At 36.9% G+C, this 21,058-nt stretch overlaps 1 protein-coding gene across 3 annotated transcripts in view; it reads left to right on the top strand.

Moving 5' to 3' along the window:
* MED14 (mediator complex subunit 14) overlaps positions 1-21,058 on the top strand; it is a 76,924-nt gene that overhangs the window by 9,313 nt on the left and 46,553 nt on the right. For all 3 annotated transcript variants that reach the window (XR_004348017.1, XM_032619435.1, XM_032619434.1), the window contains exons 4-12: positions 4,462-4,635; positions 5,295-5,424; positions 5,888-6,016; positions 6,332-6,439; positions 6,970-7,102; positions 8,341-8,491; positions 8,933-9,044; positions 12,699-12,824; positions 14,641-14,719. Coding sequence is in view for 2 of the 3 variants with exons in the window: in XM_032619435.1 (XP_032475326.1) it covers positions 4,462-4,635; positions 5,295-5,424; positions 5,888-6,016; positions 6,332-6,439; positions 6,970-7,102; positions 8,341-8,491; positions 8,933-9,044; positions 12,699-12,824; positions 14,641-14,719 (1,142 nt within the window). In the remaining variant the exon portion in view is untranslated. The remainder of the gene's footprint in view (positions 1-4,461; positions 4,636-5,294; positions 5,425-5,887; positions 6,017-6,331; positions 6,440-6,969; positions 7,103-8,340; positions 8,492-8,932; positions 9,045-12,698; positions 12,825-14,640; positions 14,720-21,058) is intronic.

The following is a 21,058-nucleotide window of genomic DNA, read 5'->3' as shown; positions in this document are numbered from 1 at the left end:
TTACAGATGAGGAAATAAGGTTCCTCGAAGTTAAATGGCTTTTTCAAGGCCCCAGAGCTGATGATAGCACTTATCTGTCCCTTTGTTTATTCATCTGTTCATTCTCCAACCCTTTATTGCACACAGGGCATTAAGGCATAGTGGATGGAGACTTGAATAAGGCATAGTCCCTGCCCTCAGGAAGCTCATGGTCTTTTGACTGTTGGTTGAGTCATTCTTTTGAATTCAAAGGAGTGACCTGTAGCGAAGTGTACCAAAGATTCTAAAACATGCACCCCCTACCCCCAACAAAAGTTTTAAGCTATGTTCAAGAAATGTTAAGGAGGAGAAACATCAGTAGGGATCTTGTGTTAGCCTATTGTGCTCATAACTTAGGGAGGATGATACGGTGTTAACAGATGAGACACAAAATGAGGAGAATAGATTTCATATTGGAAAGGGTAGAGTAATTATAATAAAATGAATAAAATCTTAAAATAATGAGAGCATTTATTTATCCACCATAATTTATTTTTTGCACCCTGACAAGCTAAGTTGAAATATTTTTATAGTAACTTTACATTTGCAGGTCTATTGGGGTTTGCATATTCCATAAAATTTCCCTTTAGAAAGAAATCTACAACACCGTGTGTTTCTGCATATGATTTTCTGACATCTCCCCTCAATTTTAGCCCAGTGCATTTGCTATCCTCAGTTTCACTAGGTTCCCCTATCATTAGAAAGAAAGCTTATGTGAAAATTGCTAAAGTGAAAGGAAAAAAGAGGTTTGAAGAAGTTGAGAATTTAAAATTCTAGAATAATATATTTTTTGAAAGTTAAAAGAAGACACATTTCTAGCCACAGATCTTTTGTCTCTAGGAGTAAGCTGGTATCATCCTTTTATATAGCATTGATCAAAGGGGGAGGATATTTTGTACCATATATTGAATTTTCTTTATGGGGGAAAAAGTTATTTTATTCATGTTGTCATCAAAGGATAGTTTTTATTATAAATATTAATAAACAGGCTTATTCCAAGCTTATTTACCAGAAAGTTTACAATTCATTTCATTGTTGTGCAAATTTGGGCACCAAGTCTAATGAATCTATTTTGGCCAAAATGAAGAAGCATGGTCTAGTATTTCTGAGAAGCCTAAGGTTTCTTTTCAGTAACTAGTTAATTTGAGGTAATCTTTTCCTAAAGGTATTCAGACTTGCAGTGAAGAGTTAAGTATTACTGAGGTATATAAAATCCAAGTATTCAATTTTTCAAATCTAGCTTTAAATCCCTAATGGGTATTTAAATTACCTGTTTGATACTACTGAGCTGTATGTCGTTAAAATAATATCAAGCAAAATCCAAAACTCTTGGTTTTGATATTGAGCCATATTGTATTTATCTTTCATTAATTCATGGTATAGTATTTGCCTATTAGTTTTTTGAATTGGCTGTTCCAGTAAGTCGCATTCTGAATAAAGTCTCATATTGAACTTTATACATAAAGTTTTGGTATTTTTGTTTTGTGAATGTAGATACAGAGATGTGTTTTTGTCAGGGATAAAGTCCATCAGCTGGAGAATTAGAGGATTATTCACGTTCTGACACTTGTGTTCTCAACCTAATGATTGTTTAACTAGACTCATTAGAGGTTCTTAATAGATAATGATCTTTAGCCATGCCAGACATATAAAGTGTTTAGATGAGTGTATAAATACACGGTTTATAGAACTCTAACTAATGGTAAAGCAGTCTGGATGATGTTTTAGCTAAGAAAAAGAAAAAATATCTCTCTCCTCTTTGAGCTTTTTTTAAAAGCAATTTTGAGATATAATTCACATAGCATACAATCTATCCATTTAAAGTGTACAATTCTGGGAATTCCTTGGTGGTCCAGTGGTTAGGACTCCGCGCTTCCACCGCAGGGGGCACAGGTTCAATCCCTGGTCAGGGAACGAAGATCCCGCATGCTGTGCGGTGCGGCCAAAAAAAAAAATAGTAATAATAAAGTGTACAATTCAGTGGTTTTTAGTATATTCACAGATGTGTGCAACCATTAGCAGTCAATTTTAGAACATTTTCATCACCTCAAAAAGAAAATCATTACCCTTTATCACCCCAACTACCCCCCAGCCCTAAGCAACCTCTGCTGTCTCTATAAATATGCCTATTCTGAACATTTCATATAAATGGAATCATAATAGATGGTCTTTTGTGATTGGCTTCTGTCATTTAGCATGATGTTTTCAAGGGTCATCCATGTTGTACTTGTACATGTATCAGTACTTCATTTTTATAGCTGAATTGTATGGATCTACTACATTTTGTTTATCCATTCATCAGTTAATGGACTTGTAGGTTGTTTCCAGTTTTTGGCTATTATGAATAATGTTGCTATAAACATTCATATACAAGTTTCTCTGTGGACATGTGTTTTCATTTCTCTTGGTTATATACCTAGGAGTGGAATGGTTGGGTCATACGGTAACTGTATATTTAATAATCATTTGAGGAATTGCCAGACTGTTTTCCAAAATGGCTCTACTATTTTACATTCCCACCAGCAATGTAAGAGGATTCTAATTGCTCCATGCCAACACTTGTTATCGTCTGACATTTTGATTCTGGCCATTCCTGGTAGGTGTGAAGTGGCACTTCGCTATGTTTTTTGTTTGCATTTCTCTGATGACTAGTGATGTTGAACGTCTTTTCATGTGCTTTTGGCCATTTGTATATTTTCCTTAGAGAAGTGTCTCTTTGGTGCTCAGTTAAATTTTAAAGGAGATTGGTATTAATCATATCAGCAGTTGGTATGTGAGTACTTAAGAATAAAAAAAGAGCATGATTATTAAGGACCTATATGGATTCACTAATAAGTAACTCAAAACTAAACTTTTATCTTTATTAATTTGATTTCGAAGTCAAAGAAATATAGCTGGAGCTAGTTTATTTTGAGTTGAGCAAGGTAGTTTAGAGAGTTTCATTAATAACCCACATTTAAGGTGGAGTGATGTAGGCTCGATGAACTGTGGCACCCCACTAGGGTTGATGCACATCTTCCTGGACGGAAATCTTTAGTATTCTTTGGCCTAAGCATTTTTACAGTGTCTTGAGTGAATGGAGACTTGGGATGACCTAAATCTGAGCAAAAACCTATATGGAAATTGAGAGAAGCAGGGTTCAAATATGTTAAAAATCAGAGTACAGTCATGCTTTAGGTTCAGGGTGGGAAAGGGGACCTTGCTTGATAGAGATTCATGCACAGAAGATCAAGGCCTTTTAGTTAACTTCAAGCTTGCTGTGTGTTAGCAGTGTCGTGGCTGCTGATAAGAAGTTAGTGTTGGTGGTGTTAATAGAACTCCATTTTACTAGTCATGGAAGGTAGCACTTCTGAGGGGCTGTGCTGGTCTAACTAAGAGTTAAAAAAACATTTTTTGGTTCCAGCTTCTCTGATTATTCACTATCTTTGAGCAAGTGTCTAAACCTCAGCCTCAGTTTTCTCATCTCTAAGATAATAGTAATTATATTGTTTTGTCTATTTCCTAGAGTTGTGAAAATCAGATAATAAAATAAGTGTGGGAATACTGAGAAAACGTAGGGCATTATGTGTGCATGATGTGTTATTAATTCTGGATACCATATTTTAAGTTGATCACTGATAAACTGGAGCATTTGCAGGCAGTGGAATAGGGATGGTGAGTCAGGAATTTGGAATGTTCAGCTTGAAGATAGAGTGGGCTTCCCCTGTTTGAAGGACGTGAAAGACTTTTAAGTTTTTAAGTATTGTTCCAGAAAGGAAGTAGTTTTCAGCTTCATGATGACCTCTACTAGTTTAGGCACACTTGTGAAATGCATTGAGTAGACAACTGATGGAAAGGATTTCTATATTGGACGTGAAGTTGGCCTAGATCTCATAATGGACAATGTTTACTGTGTGTTTTATATGTTCTAGGCACTGTTCTAAAGGTTTCATATGCATAAACTCTTAATCCTCGAACAACCTTATGAGGGGGAGGAAATCATCTCCATTTTATATTGAAAAAACTGAGGCAAAGAGGGATTTAAGCAACTTGCCCAAGGTTATAGGGCTAGTGAGTTGCAGAATTAAAGTTGAGACCAAGGCAGTCTGGGTCCAGGAGACCATGCTTTTATGTCTCCTTTATTACCAATCAACTCTAGAAGTCTGAAAGAGAAAAAGCATTGTATTCTATTTATTTTTCCTAACTTGTCATATGTATGTGTAATGTTAAAGATGGAGAAACGAATCGGGAAACCTTTTATTTAAATTGATAGAAAATTACTGGTTTTTAAAAATATTTCTTCTTTCCTCAAATTACTGGAAAATTTTTTGATGAAATATTTTGAAGTATGGAAAAGCTATAGTAATTCCTCTCAGAGTTTACTTTGGAATCAGTAAATGCTATTTGAAGTGAAAAGTGGCTGGTTTTCAAGGAAGCGTAATACATATACCCTTTGCTTTGAAGATGATCTCGAGCTTCTTAGATCAGCAAGCCATCCTGTTTGTGGATACTGCTGATCGCCTGGCCTCATTAGCTAGAGATGCTCTGGTCCATGCACGCCTGCCTAGTTTCGCCATCCCATATGCTATTGATGTACTGACTACTGGGTCTTACCCACGGCTGCCAACCTGCATTAGGGTAAGTGCATTCCTACCCCAGCCCACCCTCAAAAGTTGAAGCCTTTGGCATTGGATTCTACAATATTAATAAGTAGCCCAGCCAAAACAAAAAACTGTTCTGTATTTTTAAAATAAATATTTCATGTAGTTTGCTTTTTTCTCTATACTTAAAATTTGGAGGGGGCGGGTTTGAAATAAATTGGAGCCAGAATGTGAGTAGCTGTCAAAATGAGTTTATTTATTTATTTATTTATTTAGGTGGGGGTGAACAGAATTATGAAGGTAACTTAACATCTATTTCAGATGTGAAAATACGGCACGCTAGTTGCTTTTTGGAAGTGTTTTTAAAAATTTGTTGTTGTGGTAGTTGTTGACTCACTTGGTGCTGTTGTATTTTATACTTCTAAGAAGTGGTGAAAGTCATCTAGTGACATTAAGTTGGTTTCATAAATAGAACATGAAGAAGATCGTGTTGCATTACCATCTTAGCTGGGGGACTGGTGGAATCATTGACACTGTAATGCATGATAGTAATGGTCACTATTATTGGATGTAGACTGCAGAAATGAGTGTTGAGGTTCTCTTGGGTAAAGTAAGAAAATACTGTGTTAGAACAGGCGCAGGTAAAAATTATGTCTCTTTGTACATTATTTTTAGATTACTTAAACTTTTTTGTAGGATAAAATTATTCCTCCAGACCCAATTACCAAAATTGAGAAACAAGCTACACTTCACCAGCTGAACCAGATTCTTAGACATCGACTTGTAACCACAGATCTTCCTCCTCAGTTAGCAAATCTTACAGTTGGTATGTACCTGAAATACATTTTTAAAGAATTGACTCGTTAGAATATTTTTCAAACAGCTTTTGGGGTTTTATCTTTTAAAATATCCTTATGAAGTCTTGACCTACAATTTTGGTGGTGTTTGAATCCGTAACTTGTGCCATATCATTTCCCTTTAGTACCTGGAAATACAGTGCTGGTATTTGAAGCTGGGGAGTGGGCAAGATTACCTGGGGCTGGAGGAGAGACTAAGTCCTAGAGTTGAGCCTCAAGAAAATACTGTTCCTTGATGTTAGAAGAGTTGCCTTTGGTTTCTTGATGACCTGGAAGCTGGCTACTGTTTATGCAGGAACCAGTGAATTGTCTGAACACTTATGAAAGATTCTTAAGTCTATTTAAAATTTCTCGTGAGCGAGACTGAAAGTTCTAGGTTAGTGGGAAGCTGCTTATTTTCTAGCAAAGTAGACCTTCTTCTTCTTCTAAAAGCAAATGGCCGAGTGAAGTTTCGAGTGGAAGGAGAATTTGAAGCCACCTTGACTGTGATGGGAGATGACCCTGATGTTCCCTGGCGTCTTCTCAAGCTAGAAATTCTAGTTGAGGATAAGGAAACAGGAGGTAAATCATAAATAATGATTTAAATCATATGTATTGATTTAAATGTTGGGTGTTATATTATTGAAACATTCTTGCAGAATAATACATGTGTTTAGCAATTTATCCTGTAATCTGATGCAGATTTTATGATAATTGTAACTGCCTACTGACCACAGAAGTTTCAGTGTTTCTCTAGTGTACTCTCTAGTTTTCATAGATAATTTCAGTTCTTTTTTTTAAACTCATCGTTAGTGAATATACTCTTCCTTAGTTGGTCTATGACACAAGCTGTACACTTTTCTGATTAACCACCTTCTTTTCTCCTGCCAATGGCAGATGGGCGAGCCTTGGTTCATAGTATGCAGATCAACTTTATCCATCAGCTGGTACAGTCTAGGCTCTTTGCTGATGAGAAACCTCTTCAGGACATGTACAACTGCCTGCGTATCCTTCTGAAATTTGAGCCCTGTATTTGTAAAGAATTTGTGTCCCCCAACACACACACAATTTCCATCTGCCCCTAGTCCTGAACTAGAGCCGCTTAAACTCTCCCCGTCACCCTTTTTGGGTGGAAACGGGGGTTGGGGAACTGGCCAGTGTAAAGAATAGTGATATGTCTGTAAAAAATGAAGTTTTAAATTTTACTATTGACTTTGCAGGTAAAAACTTTAAATGATAAGGTAGAGATAGGACTATTTGGAGAGAAAAAATAGTACCATTTAGTCTACCCATATTCTCTAAACTATGATGAATTAAGGGGCAACCTGGACCTTACATTTTGTTTATATTGGTTCAAAATTAAATACAAAACCTTTTTCTAAAATTATGTCACAAATTCCAACACTTTTTGTATAAGTCATTGGAGAAGTGTAATAGCCAACTTTTGGGGAATAGAGCGTTTGTTAAATGAAGTTTGCTTATACTTCACTGGCTGTTGTAGTAATATCTTAGATTTGCTTAACAAGATCCATCAGATTCTTTCTGCTTATCACTTCAGTTAGAAGTGCTACATTCCCAAACTCTAATGTTAATCCGAGAGCGGTGGGGAGACCTCGTACAGGTGGAAAGGTATCATGCAGGAAAGTGCCTCTCCCTCTCAGTTTGGAAGTAAGTAAAGTTGATTCTGGTGGGGTCATGCAATGACTAAATATTCTTTTTGTTTCTCTCTTTCTCTCATACATCTGATTTACCATATACCTCTGTGTACCTCTAGCAACATGATTTTGTATGGTAAAGTCCTATGGTATATAAACCACATAGGACATCCATAATTGACACCTTTCTTAGAACATGGCATTTTTTTTTTTTTTTGCTGTACGCGGGCCTCTCACTGCTGTGGCCCCTCCCGCCGCGGAGCACAGCCTCCGGACGCGCAGGGTCTGTGTACGGCCCAGCCGCTCCGCGGCATGTGGGATCCTCCCGGACCGGGGCACGAACCCGCGTCCCCTGCATCGGCAGGCGGACTCCCAACCACTGCGCCACCAGGGAAGCCCCGGCATATTTTAAATATGTAGACGTTTATCTATTTGTACTAAAACTTACTATTCTTTTTTTTTTTTTTTTTTTCTGTGGAACGCGGGCCTCTCACTGCTGTGGCCTCTCCCGTGGCGGAGCACAGGCTCCGGACGCGCAGGCTCAGCGGCCATGGCTCATGGGCCCAGCCGCTCACGTGGCATGTGGGATCCTCCCAGACCGGGGCACGAACCTGTGTCCCCTGCATCGGCAGGGGGACTCTCAACCACTGTGCCACCAGGGAAGCTCAAAACTTACTATTCTTAAAGATTAGATTACTCTGGCTTCATACCAGATTGCTAAAAGACCATTAGGTTAGATTATCAGGTATCATTTTAAAAAAAAATCCTTGCTTATCACAGCGTTTTATATATATATATATATATATATATATATATATATATATTTCTTTTACAGTGTTATATTTTGAATTGCACCTTTTAAAAACTTTCGGGGAAGTTTTTTTGGGAAAATCAGTATCAGGCTGTTTTACAATCCTCTATTCCCTATTTGAACTTTGCTTGATTCCTTCCCATTTTCTGTAAAGGAATCAAAGGTGAATAGACACCGCTTAAAGATTGTTTTGGCCTTTTTGTGTGTGTGTGCGCATGTGTTTTATTTTTAAATTCTGTCCTTTTTTTTAATGTAGTAAATCATATTGTGTTGGATTACAGAATAGCTGTCTTCCCAATATTAATATTCCCTCAACGAACAGTGAGGACCTGCCATGTTCTAGGCTCTGGATAAGGTGCACAATAGACTGTCTCTCTTTTATTCCAGAAGTTAACAGACTGTGTTGGAAAAAATTCTTAATATTTCTTTTTTCTCTTTAGTCAACAGGTTCTTGGGAGAAAAACAGGAACAGCATCTGTTCACAAAGTTACAATTAAAATTGATGAGAATGATGTCTCCAAGCCTTTACAGATTTTTCATGATCCTCCTTTGCCAGCTTCTGATTCCAAATTAGTAGAAAGAGCCATGAAGGTAAAAGAACTCAATATATTTCAATATTGGTTTGATTAAATGAATATAGTAATACAACTTACCATTTATACTTAAACTGTTAGCGCAAATCCTTTAAAATACCTAATTGTTCCTAAAACCCTTTATGAAACTTATTTTAAATGAATGTTATGCTTGTACATTTGTTGTGGTTGTTTTAACATCTAATATAATTTTTAAGATGTTCTTTCAAATTCTGTAATTTAGGTCAGATCTGTAGTTGCCAGAATGTTAACTGTAGCCTTTAAGTTATCAATACCATTTAAATTTATTTTTTTAATTTTAAGTTTGCTTTCTTTTACTGGTTAACACTTAGTCATTGTGATTCTAAAAGGAAGTATCTTGGAGCACAATAACCTACTCTCAGGCTTTTAAAGTAAAAATGTTTAAATTGCACATACAGTTCTGTTCTTGTTTATGCAGATTGATCATTTATCAGTAGAAAAACTCCTGATTGACAGTGTCCATGCACGAGCTCATCAGAAGCTCCAGGAACTGAAGGCCATTCTTAGAGGTTTCAATGCCAATGAAAATTGTAGGTATTTTTAAAATGGCATTTCTGTCTTTCTTTTGTTTAAATTAGTATCCACTTTTATTTTCTGAAGAGTCTTTCTTAATGATTTTTTTCCTGATATACTGATTTTGTTGTAGAGGCTGCATTTTAATTTGTGATCTACCAAGCTTGTCTTAATTTTTCCCTTACTTTCTTCGTTTTCATTTAGCTTGACCTTATTTTTGAAATGTATGTATATCAACTCTCCTTAAAACTTTTCTTTCCTATTGAAATAGAAGCTATTTTAACATTTTAATATGAGTCTTCTTTTGTTTTTTCTTCTAAAAGGTTAAGGCAGCTTTGCAAATATTTATAATGTATTTATGAAATAATGCCTGTTTGAATGAAGCAAAATATATCCCTTGTCTTTTTAAAAATGTTTTTGAGTTGTTAATACATTAACAGGGTTCAAAATAAATACAGATATGCACACATAGTGAAAAATCTTCTAATTACCTGGTATATTCAGAGCGTATGGGGACGGTCAGTCATTTACAAAGTAAGTGCTTTCATTCTAGGAATATCGTTTCACAGTATCACAATGAGCATATTTACTATTCCTACCCCAGTTTTTGGCTGTGATTACCTGGTGCCCACAGTATTTTTGCAATCTTAATTTTTCTAATTTTAATTATTTCTAATTTTTCAAAATAGTGAAATTCTAAAATATCATTGGGATTGTAGAAAATTGGGGTTTATGATCTTTTGATAGGCTCTGGTTTACTTTAGTATCATCTGTAAACAAGTCTTAGTAAGTAAAAAAAAACCTCAGTATGATTGCCTGGGGGATATTTAAATTACTTTGAAAAATGGACTGAACGTGTGTTTACCTAGGAATAGTTTTGCGTGTTGTTCACGTAAGTTGCGAAGATTTTTCTTTAGCAGCATTTTGTAGAGATGTCACTGCTTGAGTAGCCAAAAGATGTGGGTTCAGCTGCTCTTCTGCTCTTGAACAAGTCACTTAAATTCTTTGGGCCCCATTCTCCTCATCTGTAATTTGAGGATGTTAGTCCAGGCTCTTCCTGGATCTCTTACTGTAGTGGGAGTGTGCTACAGTAGTGGTTTTCAAGCCCTACGAGTCTGTTGAGTCCTCAGTGTTAGAGAAGGGTGCTTTGGAGACTGTTTTGAAGGAGAGGGAGGTTTCTGCCTGTGGGGTTTGGCCCCTCAGCCCTGCTTTAATCAGAACAATTCTGGAAACAAGGACTGCTATAGGAAAAGGTCTGCTGACCCACCATTTTAGGACATGTGCTTTAACTGTTTTTTTTAAATTCACGTTCATGCATTTATACTTTCATGTAGTCTTACTTGATCTCTTTTGTGATGGGAAAGCATGCTTTAGTCAGATCCTTTGCTGGGACCCGGGACCATAGTCTGTTCTGCGAACCCCTTAGTGCAATTACCCTTAATTAGCTGGCTTTTCTTCCAACTCCTCACTAGAATAAGCCGAGGAAATGAGTAGCTCGGGAGAATGGAGCATTTCAAGGAAGGGCTAGGGGAGTGTACAGTTAGCAGGTTTCAGACAGCCCAGGGGGCATTGTGTGGTTTCTTGAGGGTGGGAGATGGGGGGTGGGAATGTCTCAGGGGAGGGTAGGCAGGACTCTGGGAGAGCAATTTTAAAAAGGCAGTTCAAGGCACTAAAGGTAACTTGCCCTGCGGCCCCTTCTCATCATCACCTGACTCTAGGAAGCCAGGGTGCTCTCCCTTGGGTTGTGCTCTGTCAGCACCAGATTTGGGGTCTCAAGGTCAGTTCAGAAGCTGTGAACCACACACAGCCATTCCTAATTGGGCTTAGTTGCTTCTCTTCAGTCTTCCCACTTTATATTATTGTGTGTTGGTACATTCCTCATCTTGTCCTCAATAAATAGATAGGGAGAAATGAAAGAGGAGATTTGTATATATTCCTGCTGCAGGAAGAAGTGTGCAGCTCAGTCATTTTGCACGGCCTTTAATTCTCCATAAGTTTCTCCATTCTGGATACACTCCATTAAAACCTGTTGCCTTTAAATGCTTAAGGCCTTATATATTTTATTTTCTGTAAAGAAAAATACAGACATCGGCAGCCATAAAATATGTTCAGAGATGTACATCAAAGTATTTTCTATCTTTTGGACTGTGTTCTCTGTATTCTTCTCTGATGCCCTATCTTTTCAAAAATATTTAATTTTGTTAATTAGATTGAAATTATAGTTGTCATCCCAATTGTCAGAATTAGTTTTACTCTGTTGCTACACTTTAAAAATAGTTTTGTTTTAAAGAGTACATTCCTATCCCATTAGGAATTAAGACAGTACAGGTATATTTTAAAAATCAGCAACTCTGCTTCAAATCTCTAAGCACTTTTTAAATTTGTCACACTGCTCTGAATGATAGAATATTGTTAAAGAAATTCCCGTTTGTGCCTTTTTTGTCCTGTTTTTTTGTTTGTTTTAGATGAGTTATGCTGGACCTGCATGTTAAAGATTTGTATGCAAATATGTTAGATACACTTGAAAGCAGTTTGTTTTCCTCTGATTAAATATGTTTCCTGCAATCTTTTTTTGATTTATTATTTTGTTTGTATAGACAGTACCAGTGGCAACATCACCTATTTTAATTGTTGCAAATTTATAACAAGAGGTTTTGGTACATAAATACAGAAAATGTACATTATTGAGCACTTTGCTTTCTAAAGCACCTTTACAAGCTTGTCATTGCTTCTTCCTGAACCCATGGCGTGGACAGGAAGATGTCATTGTCCTTGTTTAACAAAGTAGCACAGAGAAGTCACACCTGGTGAAGGGCTGGGCCTACGCTACCACTCTACTCACTCCCCGCCTTTCTCCTGCAGTGTAGCTTTAAAGGACTGTGGTAACCAGAAGAGCATATTCCTTTAGCAGGTCATCAGTGTGATGAGCACATGGTGTGCTTTCAGGACTTTGCTCCTTTACTGGATTGTGTTATACCAACTTGTGAGGTTAAGGGGAAAGTTAATCGGGCCTGGTGGAAATACTGTGAAACTCTAGAAAGAGTATATTGGCAGCTTTGGGAATTTGTGTTTAGCAGTTGCCTCTGTTCTTATTTCATCTGTGACTTGAAAATGAGGTACATAAATAACTTGAAAAAATCTTTTCCTTTGTAATCAATGTTTAATAGCGTTCAGAGGTTTTTTTAAATACATGGGCCCTAATTGCCAGAAAAACCTCTCTTTATGAAGAATGGCATTAAAAATATTTAGGCCATAAATGAAGTTTATTCTATTTACCAAACAATATTTTTTCCCATTATATCAGAAAGAAAATCCTTCAAATTAGCTTATTAGTAATTACTGAGTGAAAGTAAAACTAGAACTCAGCTCACTGATAAGGTTAAATTTTCACGAGCTATTTTAACCTTTTTAAAGGAATATTGGAGGGTTTTTTTCTTTGCTGTAGTATTTGAGATGGGTGTGTTTGTTTCAGGTCACCTTGTAGATTACATTCTTCTTTTGAGCTACTAAGTGACATAATATTACTAACCCAGTTTAGCAAAATTATGGTTTTCCTGTAACATTCAGGATCATTCAGTAGTTGGTTCGTTTCTACTCACTGAGAAATATATGTATTTTTTTGAGGGGGTGGATATTCAGATAGAAATATAACTTAATTCTTAACTGTTCAGCTTCCATAGAGACTGCACTTCCAGCTCTTGTTGTTCCCATCTTGGAGCCCTGTGGTAATTCGGAGTGTCTACACATTTTTGTAGATTTGCATTCTGGAATGTTCCAGTTGATGCTTTACGGACTTGGTAAGTTACTAAATGATAGACTCACTCAATGTAAAGAAAAATACTTTTAACAAAAGCAGAATAAAAATTTTTTGCCATTAGGTATTGGGATAGGTGGTATAAACAGTGTATGGAAAGTAGATATGGAAGGAATAACTCTGGCTGATGTCTATTCCTTGGGGCCCATTTTAACTCTCTTGTACCAGAAGTGAAACTTCCCAGTATGAAGTACATTCATGTTGTTTCTCCTATGTAAAAGTAATAATATTGATGGCTGATCTTTTCTTAGATTAACTATTTTACCACTAATAGTAGGGTGTCATGGAGAAGACTACAATCTAATGTCATTCACAGCTGAAGAACAAATTTATGACAGTATAAACATCTCAGATGACTCAGGGTACAGAATCCTGTAGGAAAGGATTTTTTTTCTGGCTTAAACACAGTAGAAATTGAAGTTTGATTTCTAGCATGTTCTGTTACCAAGTTGGTGTTCTGAAATGATGAAATACTAGGAACTCAGTGTTTTTGTATTGCTGATGGAATAGTGTTCTTGAATATATTAGCACATTTGCCATTTGAAATTAATATTAAGCTAGATAGATTGATGAAAAGAAAAGGCTTTCTGGTTATATCGTATGGCTATAAAGGTAGATTTTTCTATGAACTGCTTATGGAAAACTGGCCTCATTACTTTGAATCACATCACATTTATGATGGCTAAATGGTAAGTGACACATTAGGAAATTGTTGTTTGCTCTTGAAAACTTTATTTAACTGTTTTCTTGATGATTAACACAGTACATACTCATAAGTAGAAAAACTAAACATGTAAAAATGAGAGAAGCAAAAAAATAGTTGCCTGTTGGTAATTATTGTTTTTAGGGGATATATGCTTGTCTTAGCTCAGGGTGCCATAACAGAGAACCACAGACTGGGTGGCTTAAATAACAGAAACTTATTTTCTCACAGTTTTGGAGGTTTAAAGTATGAGATAAGGTTGCCACCATGGTCAGGTTATGGTGAGAGCTTTCTTCCTGGCTTATAGTCATCAGCCTTCATGCTGTATCCTCACATGGCAGGAAGAGAGAGAGAGCAAGCTCTCTGGTGTCTCTTTATAAGGGCACTAATCTTATATGAGGGCCTACCCTCATGACCTTATCTAAACCTAATTATCTCCCAAAGGCTCCACCTCTAGACACTATCACATGAGGAGTTACAGCTTCAACATATGAATTTGGGGGGATGCAGTTCAATCCATAGCAATGCTCTTCTAATTTTTTCTATACTTTTTTCTTTAGTTGAACTCATTTTATATTTTGCTTTTTGCTCAACATTCTATTATTGGCATTTTCTAGTGTCATTAAAAATTCTAAGTGACATTTAGCAAGCTAATCTTCAGCCAACAGATCATGCTTATGCCAGAGATCATTTGTGTTTAATAAATAAACATTTTAATGGAGTTTTATAATTTTTAAGGTTCTAAGTCTAGTAATACTATGAGTTTGAAATACATACAAATTAATAATATTAGCTAATTAGACTAAGAATTTTGGTAATTAAACTATAGGCAAAGAAATAATTCGTGTTGTTACTTGTTCTTCCTGCTAATGTACATTTGCTATTAATTATCTTAACTGTAACTCTCCCTAAATGTTAAAGAGGGAAAACAAATTAGGTTAATTTATGCCTCATGATGCGTTCCGTTTAGTTCTTCTCTGACTCAAAAATAACACTACTTTCTGCCTAAAACAATAATTTTCATTTAAATTTTGGGCTACCTGGATATCTTGTGTCTCGTGTAAGCAATTAATAAATGAAGTACTTTATGCTATAGACCAGGCCACACTGGATGACATGGAGAAGTCTGTGAATGATGATATGAAACGGATCATTCCTTGGATTCAGCAACTTAAGTAAGTTTATTTAGTTCAAAACTAAAAATGGAAACTTCTTTTGACAAGGTAATATTTTCTTCTCCATCATTACTCTTGACCACCCACTATCCTTAATGTTTATGACATGAAACTTGAGTACCTTTTGGTACTTAGAATCTAAATTTTCTTGGAATAGGTCCAAGATGGCAGTGCTTTGTATCAAATTCCCCTCTAGAGCAAATATAGGTATGAAGGGCGTGACACTCAGCTTTGATTCACTCAGCTTTGACACTCACATTTTCTCCTGTGCAAGCACTCTACCAAATACTTACACAATGAATTTTATTGTATCTGGTGTTCTTTGCAGTAGAGTCTTATTTGCTCTTATCTGGGATAATCTTCATGGTATGAATCTACCAGCTGACACTTTCAGAGTAGTCATTTCTGCTTCTCTAATACTGTCATTCAGTTTGTCTTAGAATCCTTTGAACGCTTCAGACTGTTAAACTAAATAAAACTGAAAATGGAGCTAGAGATAATTGTGTGAGGTTTCATTACCACCCTGGTACACAAAGGTACCATTATGGCAACTCTAACAGACTCTTTTTAAATCGATAAAACAGAATTCCAAGGGATAAAAATAAATATCAGAGATTAAAACCAAACTGGCAAATGGCGGGGTGGGGGAGTGGGGGAGTGGGGGTGTGGGGGTGTGGGGCCAGACTGTTCAGTGGGATTTAAATACTTAAATCTTGATAATTCACATCTTGCACAACTTAACGCTTTTGGGCAGTTCCAGCTAGTAGAAATATAACCTAAAACCAGAAAGTCAAGTCCCAAAAGCTTTAAACTTATCAAATGTGTACCTATACTTAAACTCACATTATTTATAGGAAAGGTCCCCTGGTTGTCACTTACAGTGGTGCTTCTCAGATGATCTTTGGTGAATGACCGGTTTATCACTAATCTATCATGGGACGTTAAACTTTTTGAAATAACTATTGAAATATAATGTACATACCGTAAAATTCAACTGTTTTAAGTGTACAATTCAGTGACTTGTATTAAATTTACTGAGTTTTGCAACCATAACCACAATCCGGTTTTCGAACAATTAGAACATTTCCGTTGCCTCAAAAAGATGCTCATTTACAGTTAATCCCCATTCCCAGCCTCAGCCCCAGGCAACTATGAATCTACTTTCTGTTTTTGTAGATTTTTCTTTTCTGGACATTTCATATAAATGGAATCATAAAGTATGTGGTCTTCTGTGACTGGCTTCTTTCATTTAGCATAATGTTTTGGGATGCATCCATGTTGAAGCATGTACCAGTACTCCATTCCTTTTTATGGCTAACTAACATTCCATTGTATGGCTAGGCCACATTTTATTTATCCATTCATCAGTTGATGGACATTTGGATTGTTTCCACTTTTTTGGCTCTTATGAATAACACAGCTGTGAGTATTCATGTGCAAATATATGGCTGGACTTCTCATTCCACTAGGAATGGAATTACTGGATCATACAGTAAATTTAAGCTTTTAAAGAAGTTGCCATACTAGTTTGCAAAGTAGTTGTGCCATTTTACAGTGACATCAGCAGTGTATGAGGGTTTGCATTTCTCTACATCCTTGTCAGCGCTCGTTACTGTCTTTGACAGTGGCCATCCTAGTGAGTGGGACAGGTGTCTGACTGGTTTTTACTTACATTTTCTAGGGACTAATGGTGTTGGGCATCTGTTCATGAGATTACTTTTTTTTATAACATGCAATGAAAACAAATTCTAGAAAAAAGAATTGAAAAAACATGTTCAAAATATAAGCCTCCTTTTTTTATTAGCGTGAACAGACATAAAATTGCATTTCAATACATAAAATCAGAACAAAAAATATAAGAAAAAAATTCAAAATCTATATATTTTTCATTGAAAGTGAACATATACAGACAAGATATTCTTTACTCAAATTTGTTTTTCTTTTTTTTCTTTTTCTATCATCTTTATTGGAGTGTAATTGCTTTACAATGGTGTGTTAGTTTTTGCTTTATAACAAAGTGAATCAGTTATACATATACATATGTTCCCATATCTCTTCCCTCTTGCGTCTCCCTTCCTCCCACCCGCCCTATCCCACCCCTCTAGGTGGTCACAAAACACCGAGCTGATCTCCCTGTGCTATGGGGCTGCTTACCACTAGCTATATTTTACGTTTGGTAGTGTATAGATGTCCATGCCACTCTCACACTTTGTCACAGCTTACCCTTCCCCCTCCCCATATCCTCAAGTCCATTCTCTAGTAGGTCTGTGTCTTTATTCCTCTTACCCCTGGGTTCTTCGTGACATTTTTTTCCCTTAGATTCCATATATATGTGTAAGCATACGGTATTTGTCTTTCTCTTTCTGACTTACTTCACTCTGTATGACAGACTCTAGGTCCATCCACCCCACAACAAATAACTCAGTTTCGTTTCTTTTTATGGCTGAGGATATTCCATTGTATATATGTGCCACATCTTCTTTATCCATTCATCTGATGATGGACCCTTAGGTTGCTTCCATCTCCTGGCTATTGTAAATAGAGCTGCACTGAACGTTGTGGTATATAACTCTTACTGAATTATGGTTTTCTCAGGGTATATGCCCAGGAGTGGGATTGCTGGGTCATATGGTTGTTCTATTTGTAGCTGTTTAAGGAACCTCCATACTGTTCTCCATAGTGGCTGTACCAATTCACATTCCTACCAGCAGTGCAAGAGGGTTCCCTTTTCTCCACACCCTCTCCAGCATTTATTCTTCCGAGATTTTTTGATGATGGCCATTCTGACTGGTGTGAGATGATATCTCATTGTAGTTCTGATTTGCATTTCTCTAATGATTAATGATGTTGAGCATTCTTTCATGTGTTTGTTGGCAATCTGTATATCTTCTTTGGAGAAATGTCTATTTAGATCTTCTGCCCATTTTTGGATTGGGTTGTTTGTTTTTTTGTTATTGAGCTGCACGAGCTGCTTATAAATTTTGGAGATTAATCCTTTGTCAGTTGCTTCATTTGCAAATATCTTCTCCCATTCTGAGGGTTGTCTTTTGGTCTTGTTTATGGTTTCCTTTGCTGTGTAAAAGCTTTGAAGTTTCATTAGGTCCCATTTGTTTATTTTTGTTTTTATTTCCATCTCTCTAGGAGGTGGGTCAAAAAGGATCTTGCTGTGATTTATGTCACAGAGTGTTCTGCCTGTGTTTTCCTCTAAGAGTGTGATAGTTTCTGGCCTTACATTTAGGTCTTTAATCCATTTTGAGCTTATTTTTGTGTATGGTGTTAGGGAGTGTGCTAATCTCATGCTTTTATATGTACCTGTCCAGTTTTCCCAGCACCACTTACTGAAGAGGCTGTCCTTTCTCCACTGTATAGTCCTGCCTCCTTTATCAAAGATAAGATGACCGTATGTGCGTGGGTTTATCTCTGGGCTTTCTGTGCTGTTCCATTGATCTATATTTCTGTTTTTGTGCCAGTACCATACTGTCTTGATTATTGTAGCTTTGTAGTATAGTCTGAAGTCAGGGAGCCTGATTCCTCCAGCTCCATTTTTTTGTTCTCAAGATTGCTTTGGCCACTCGGGGTCTTTTGTGTTTCCATACAAATTGTGAAATTTTTTGTTCTAGTTCTGTGAAAAATGCCAGTGGTAGTTTGATAGGGATTGCATTGAATCTGTAGATTGCTTTGGGTAGTAGAGTCATTTTCACAATGTTGATTCTTCCAATCCAAGAACATGATATATCTCTCCATCTGTTTGTATCATCTTTAATTTCTTTCATCAGTGTCTTATAATTTTCTGCATACAGGTCTTTTGTCTCCCTAGGTAGGTTTATTCCTAGATGTTTTATTCTTTTTGTTGCAATGGTAAATGGGAGTGTTTTCTTGATTTCACTTTCAGAGTTTTCATCATTAGTGTATAGGAATGCCAGAGATTTCTGTGCATTAATTTTGTATGCTACTATTTTACCAAATTCATTGATTAGCTCTAGTAGTTTTCTGGTAGCATCTTTAGGATTCTCTATGTAGAGTATCACGTCATCTGCACACAGTGACAGCTTTCCTTCTTCTTTTCCGATTTGGATTCCTTTTATTTCCTTTCCTTCTCTGATTGCTGTGGCTAAAACTTCCAAAACTATGTTGAATAAGAGTGGTGAGAGTGGACAGCCTTGTCTTCTCTAGTGGAAATGGATTCAGTTTTTCACCATAGAGGACGATGTTGGCTGTGGGTTTGTCACATATGACCTTTATTTTGTTGAGGAAAATTCCCTCTGTGCCTACTTTCTGCAGGGTTTTTATCATAAATGGGTGTTAAATTTTGTCGAAAGTTTTCTCTGCATCTGTTGAGATGATCATATGGTTTTCCTCCTTCAGTTTGTTAACATGGTGTATCACGTTGATTGATTTGCGTATATAGAGGAATCCTTGCATTCCTGTAATAAACCCCACTTGATCATGGTGTTTGATCCTTTTAATCTGCTGTTGGATTCTGTTTGCTAGTATTTTTTTGAGGATTTTTGCATCTACGTTCATCAGTGATATTGGCCTGTAGTTTTCTTTCTTTGTGACATCCTTCTCTGGTTTTGGTATCAGGGTGATGGTGGCCTCGTAGAATGAGTTTGGGAGTGTTCCTCCCTCTGCTATATTTTGGAAGAGTTTGAGAAGGATAGATGTTAGCTCTTCTCTAAATGTTTGATAGAATTCGCCTGTGAAGCCATCTGGTCCTGGGCTTTTGTTTGTTGGAAAATTTTAATCACAGTTTCAATTTCAGTGCTTGTGATTGGTCTGTTCATATTTTCTATTTTTTCCTGATTCAGTCTCGGCAGGTTGTGCATTTCTAAGAATATTTCCATTTCTTTCAGGTTGTCCATTTTATTGGCATTGAGTTGCTTGTAGTAATCTCTCGTGATCTTTTGTATTTCTGCAGTGAAAGTTGTTACTTCTCCGTTTTCATTTCTAATTCTCTTGATTTGAGTCTTCTCCCTTTTTTTCTTGATGAGTCTGGCTAATGGCTTATCAATTTTGTTTCTCTTCTCAAAGAACCAGCTTTTAGTTTTATTGATCTTTGCTATCGTTTCCTTCATTTCTTTTTCATTTATGATCTCCTCTTTATGATTTCTTTCCTTCTGCTAACTTTAGGGGTTTTTTGTTCTTCTTTCTCTAATTGCTTTCGGTTCAACGTTAGGTTGTTTATTCGAGATGTTTCCTGTTTCTTAAGGTAGGATTGCATTGCTATAAACTTCCCTCTTAGAACTGCTTTTGCTGCGTCCTATAGGTTTTGGGTCGTCGTGTCTCCATTGTCATTTGTTTCTAGGTATTTTTTGACTTCCTCTTTGATTTCTTCAGTGATCACTTCGTTATTTTTTTTTTTTTTTTTTTTTTTTTGCGGTACGCGGGCCTCTCACTGTTGTGACCTCTCCCGTTGCGGGGCACAGGCTCCGGACGCACAGGCTCAGCGGCCATGGCTCACGGGCCCAGCCGCTCCGCGGCACATGGGATCTTCCCAGACCAGGGCACGAACCCGTGTCCCCTGCATCGGCAGGGGGACTCTCAACCACTGCGCCACCAGGGAAGCCCTCACTTCGTTATTAAGTAGTGTATTGTTTAGCCTCCATGTGTTTGTACTCTTTACAGATCTTTTCCTGTAGTTGATATCTAGTCTCATAGCCTTGTGGTCGGAGAAGATACTTGATACGATTTCAATTTTCTTAAATGTACCAAGGCTTGATTTGTGACCCAAGATATGATCTATCCTGGACAACATTCCATGAGCACTTGAGAAAAATGTGTATTCTGTTGTTTTTGGATGGAATGTCCTATAAATACCAGTTAAGTCCATCTTGTTTAATGTATCATTTACAGCTTGTGTTTCCTTACTTATTTTCATTTTGGATGATCTGTCCATTGGTGAAAGTGGAGTGTTAAAGTCCCCTACTATGAATGTGTTACTATCAATTTCCCCTTTTATGGCTGTTAGTATTTGCCTTATGTATTGAGGTGCTCCTATGTTGGGTGCATAAATAGTTACAATTGTCATATCTTCTTCTTGGATCGATCCCTTGATCATTATGTAGTGTCCTTCTTTGTGTCTTCTAATAGTTTTTATTTTCAAGTATTTTGTCTGATATGAGAATTGCTACTCCAGCTTTCTTTTGGTTTCCATTTGCATGGAATATCTTTTTCCATCCCCTCACTTTCAGTCTGTATGTGTCTCTAGGTCTGAAGTGGGTCTCTTGTAGACAGCACATATGTGGGTCTTGTTTTTGTATCCATTCAGCCAGTGTGTGTCTTTTGGTGGGAGCATTTAATCCATGTACCTTTAAGGTAATTATCGATATGTATGCTCCT

The sequence above is a fragment of the Phocoena sinus genome, chromosome X (assembly GCF_008692025.1).
Source record: "Phocoena sinus isolate mPhoSin1 chromosome X, mPhoSin1.pri, whole genome shotgun sequence".
Taxonomy (NCBI): Eukaryota; Metazoa; Chordata; class Mammalia; order Artiodactyla; family Phocoenidae; genus Phocoena; species Phocoena sinus.
Note: the sequence above shows the minus strand (reverse complement) of the source record. Positions and strands in the feature narration are given on the sequence as shown.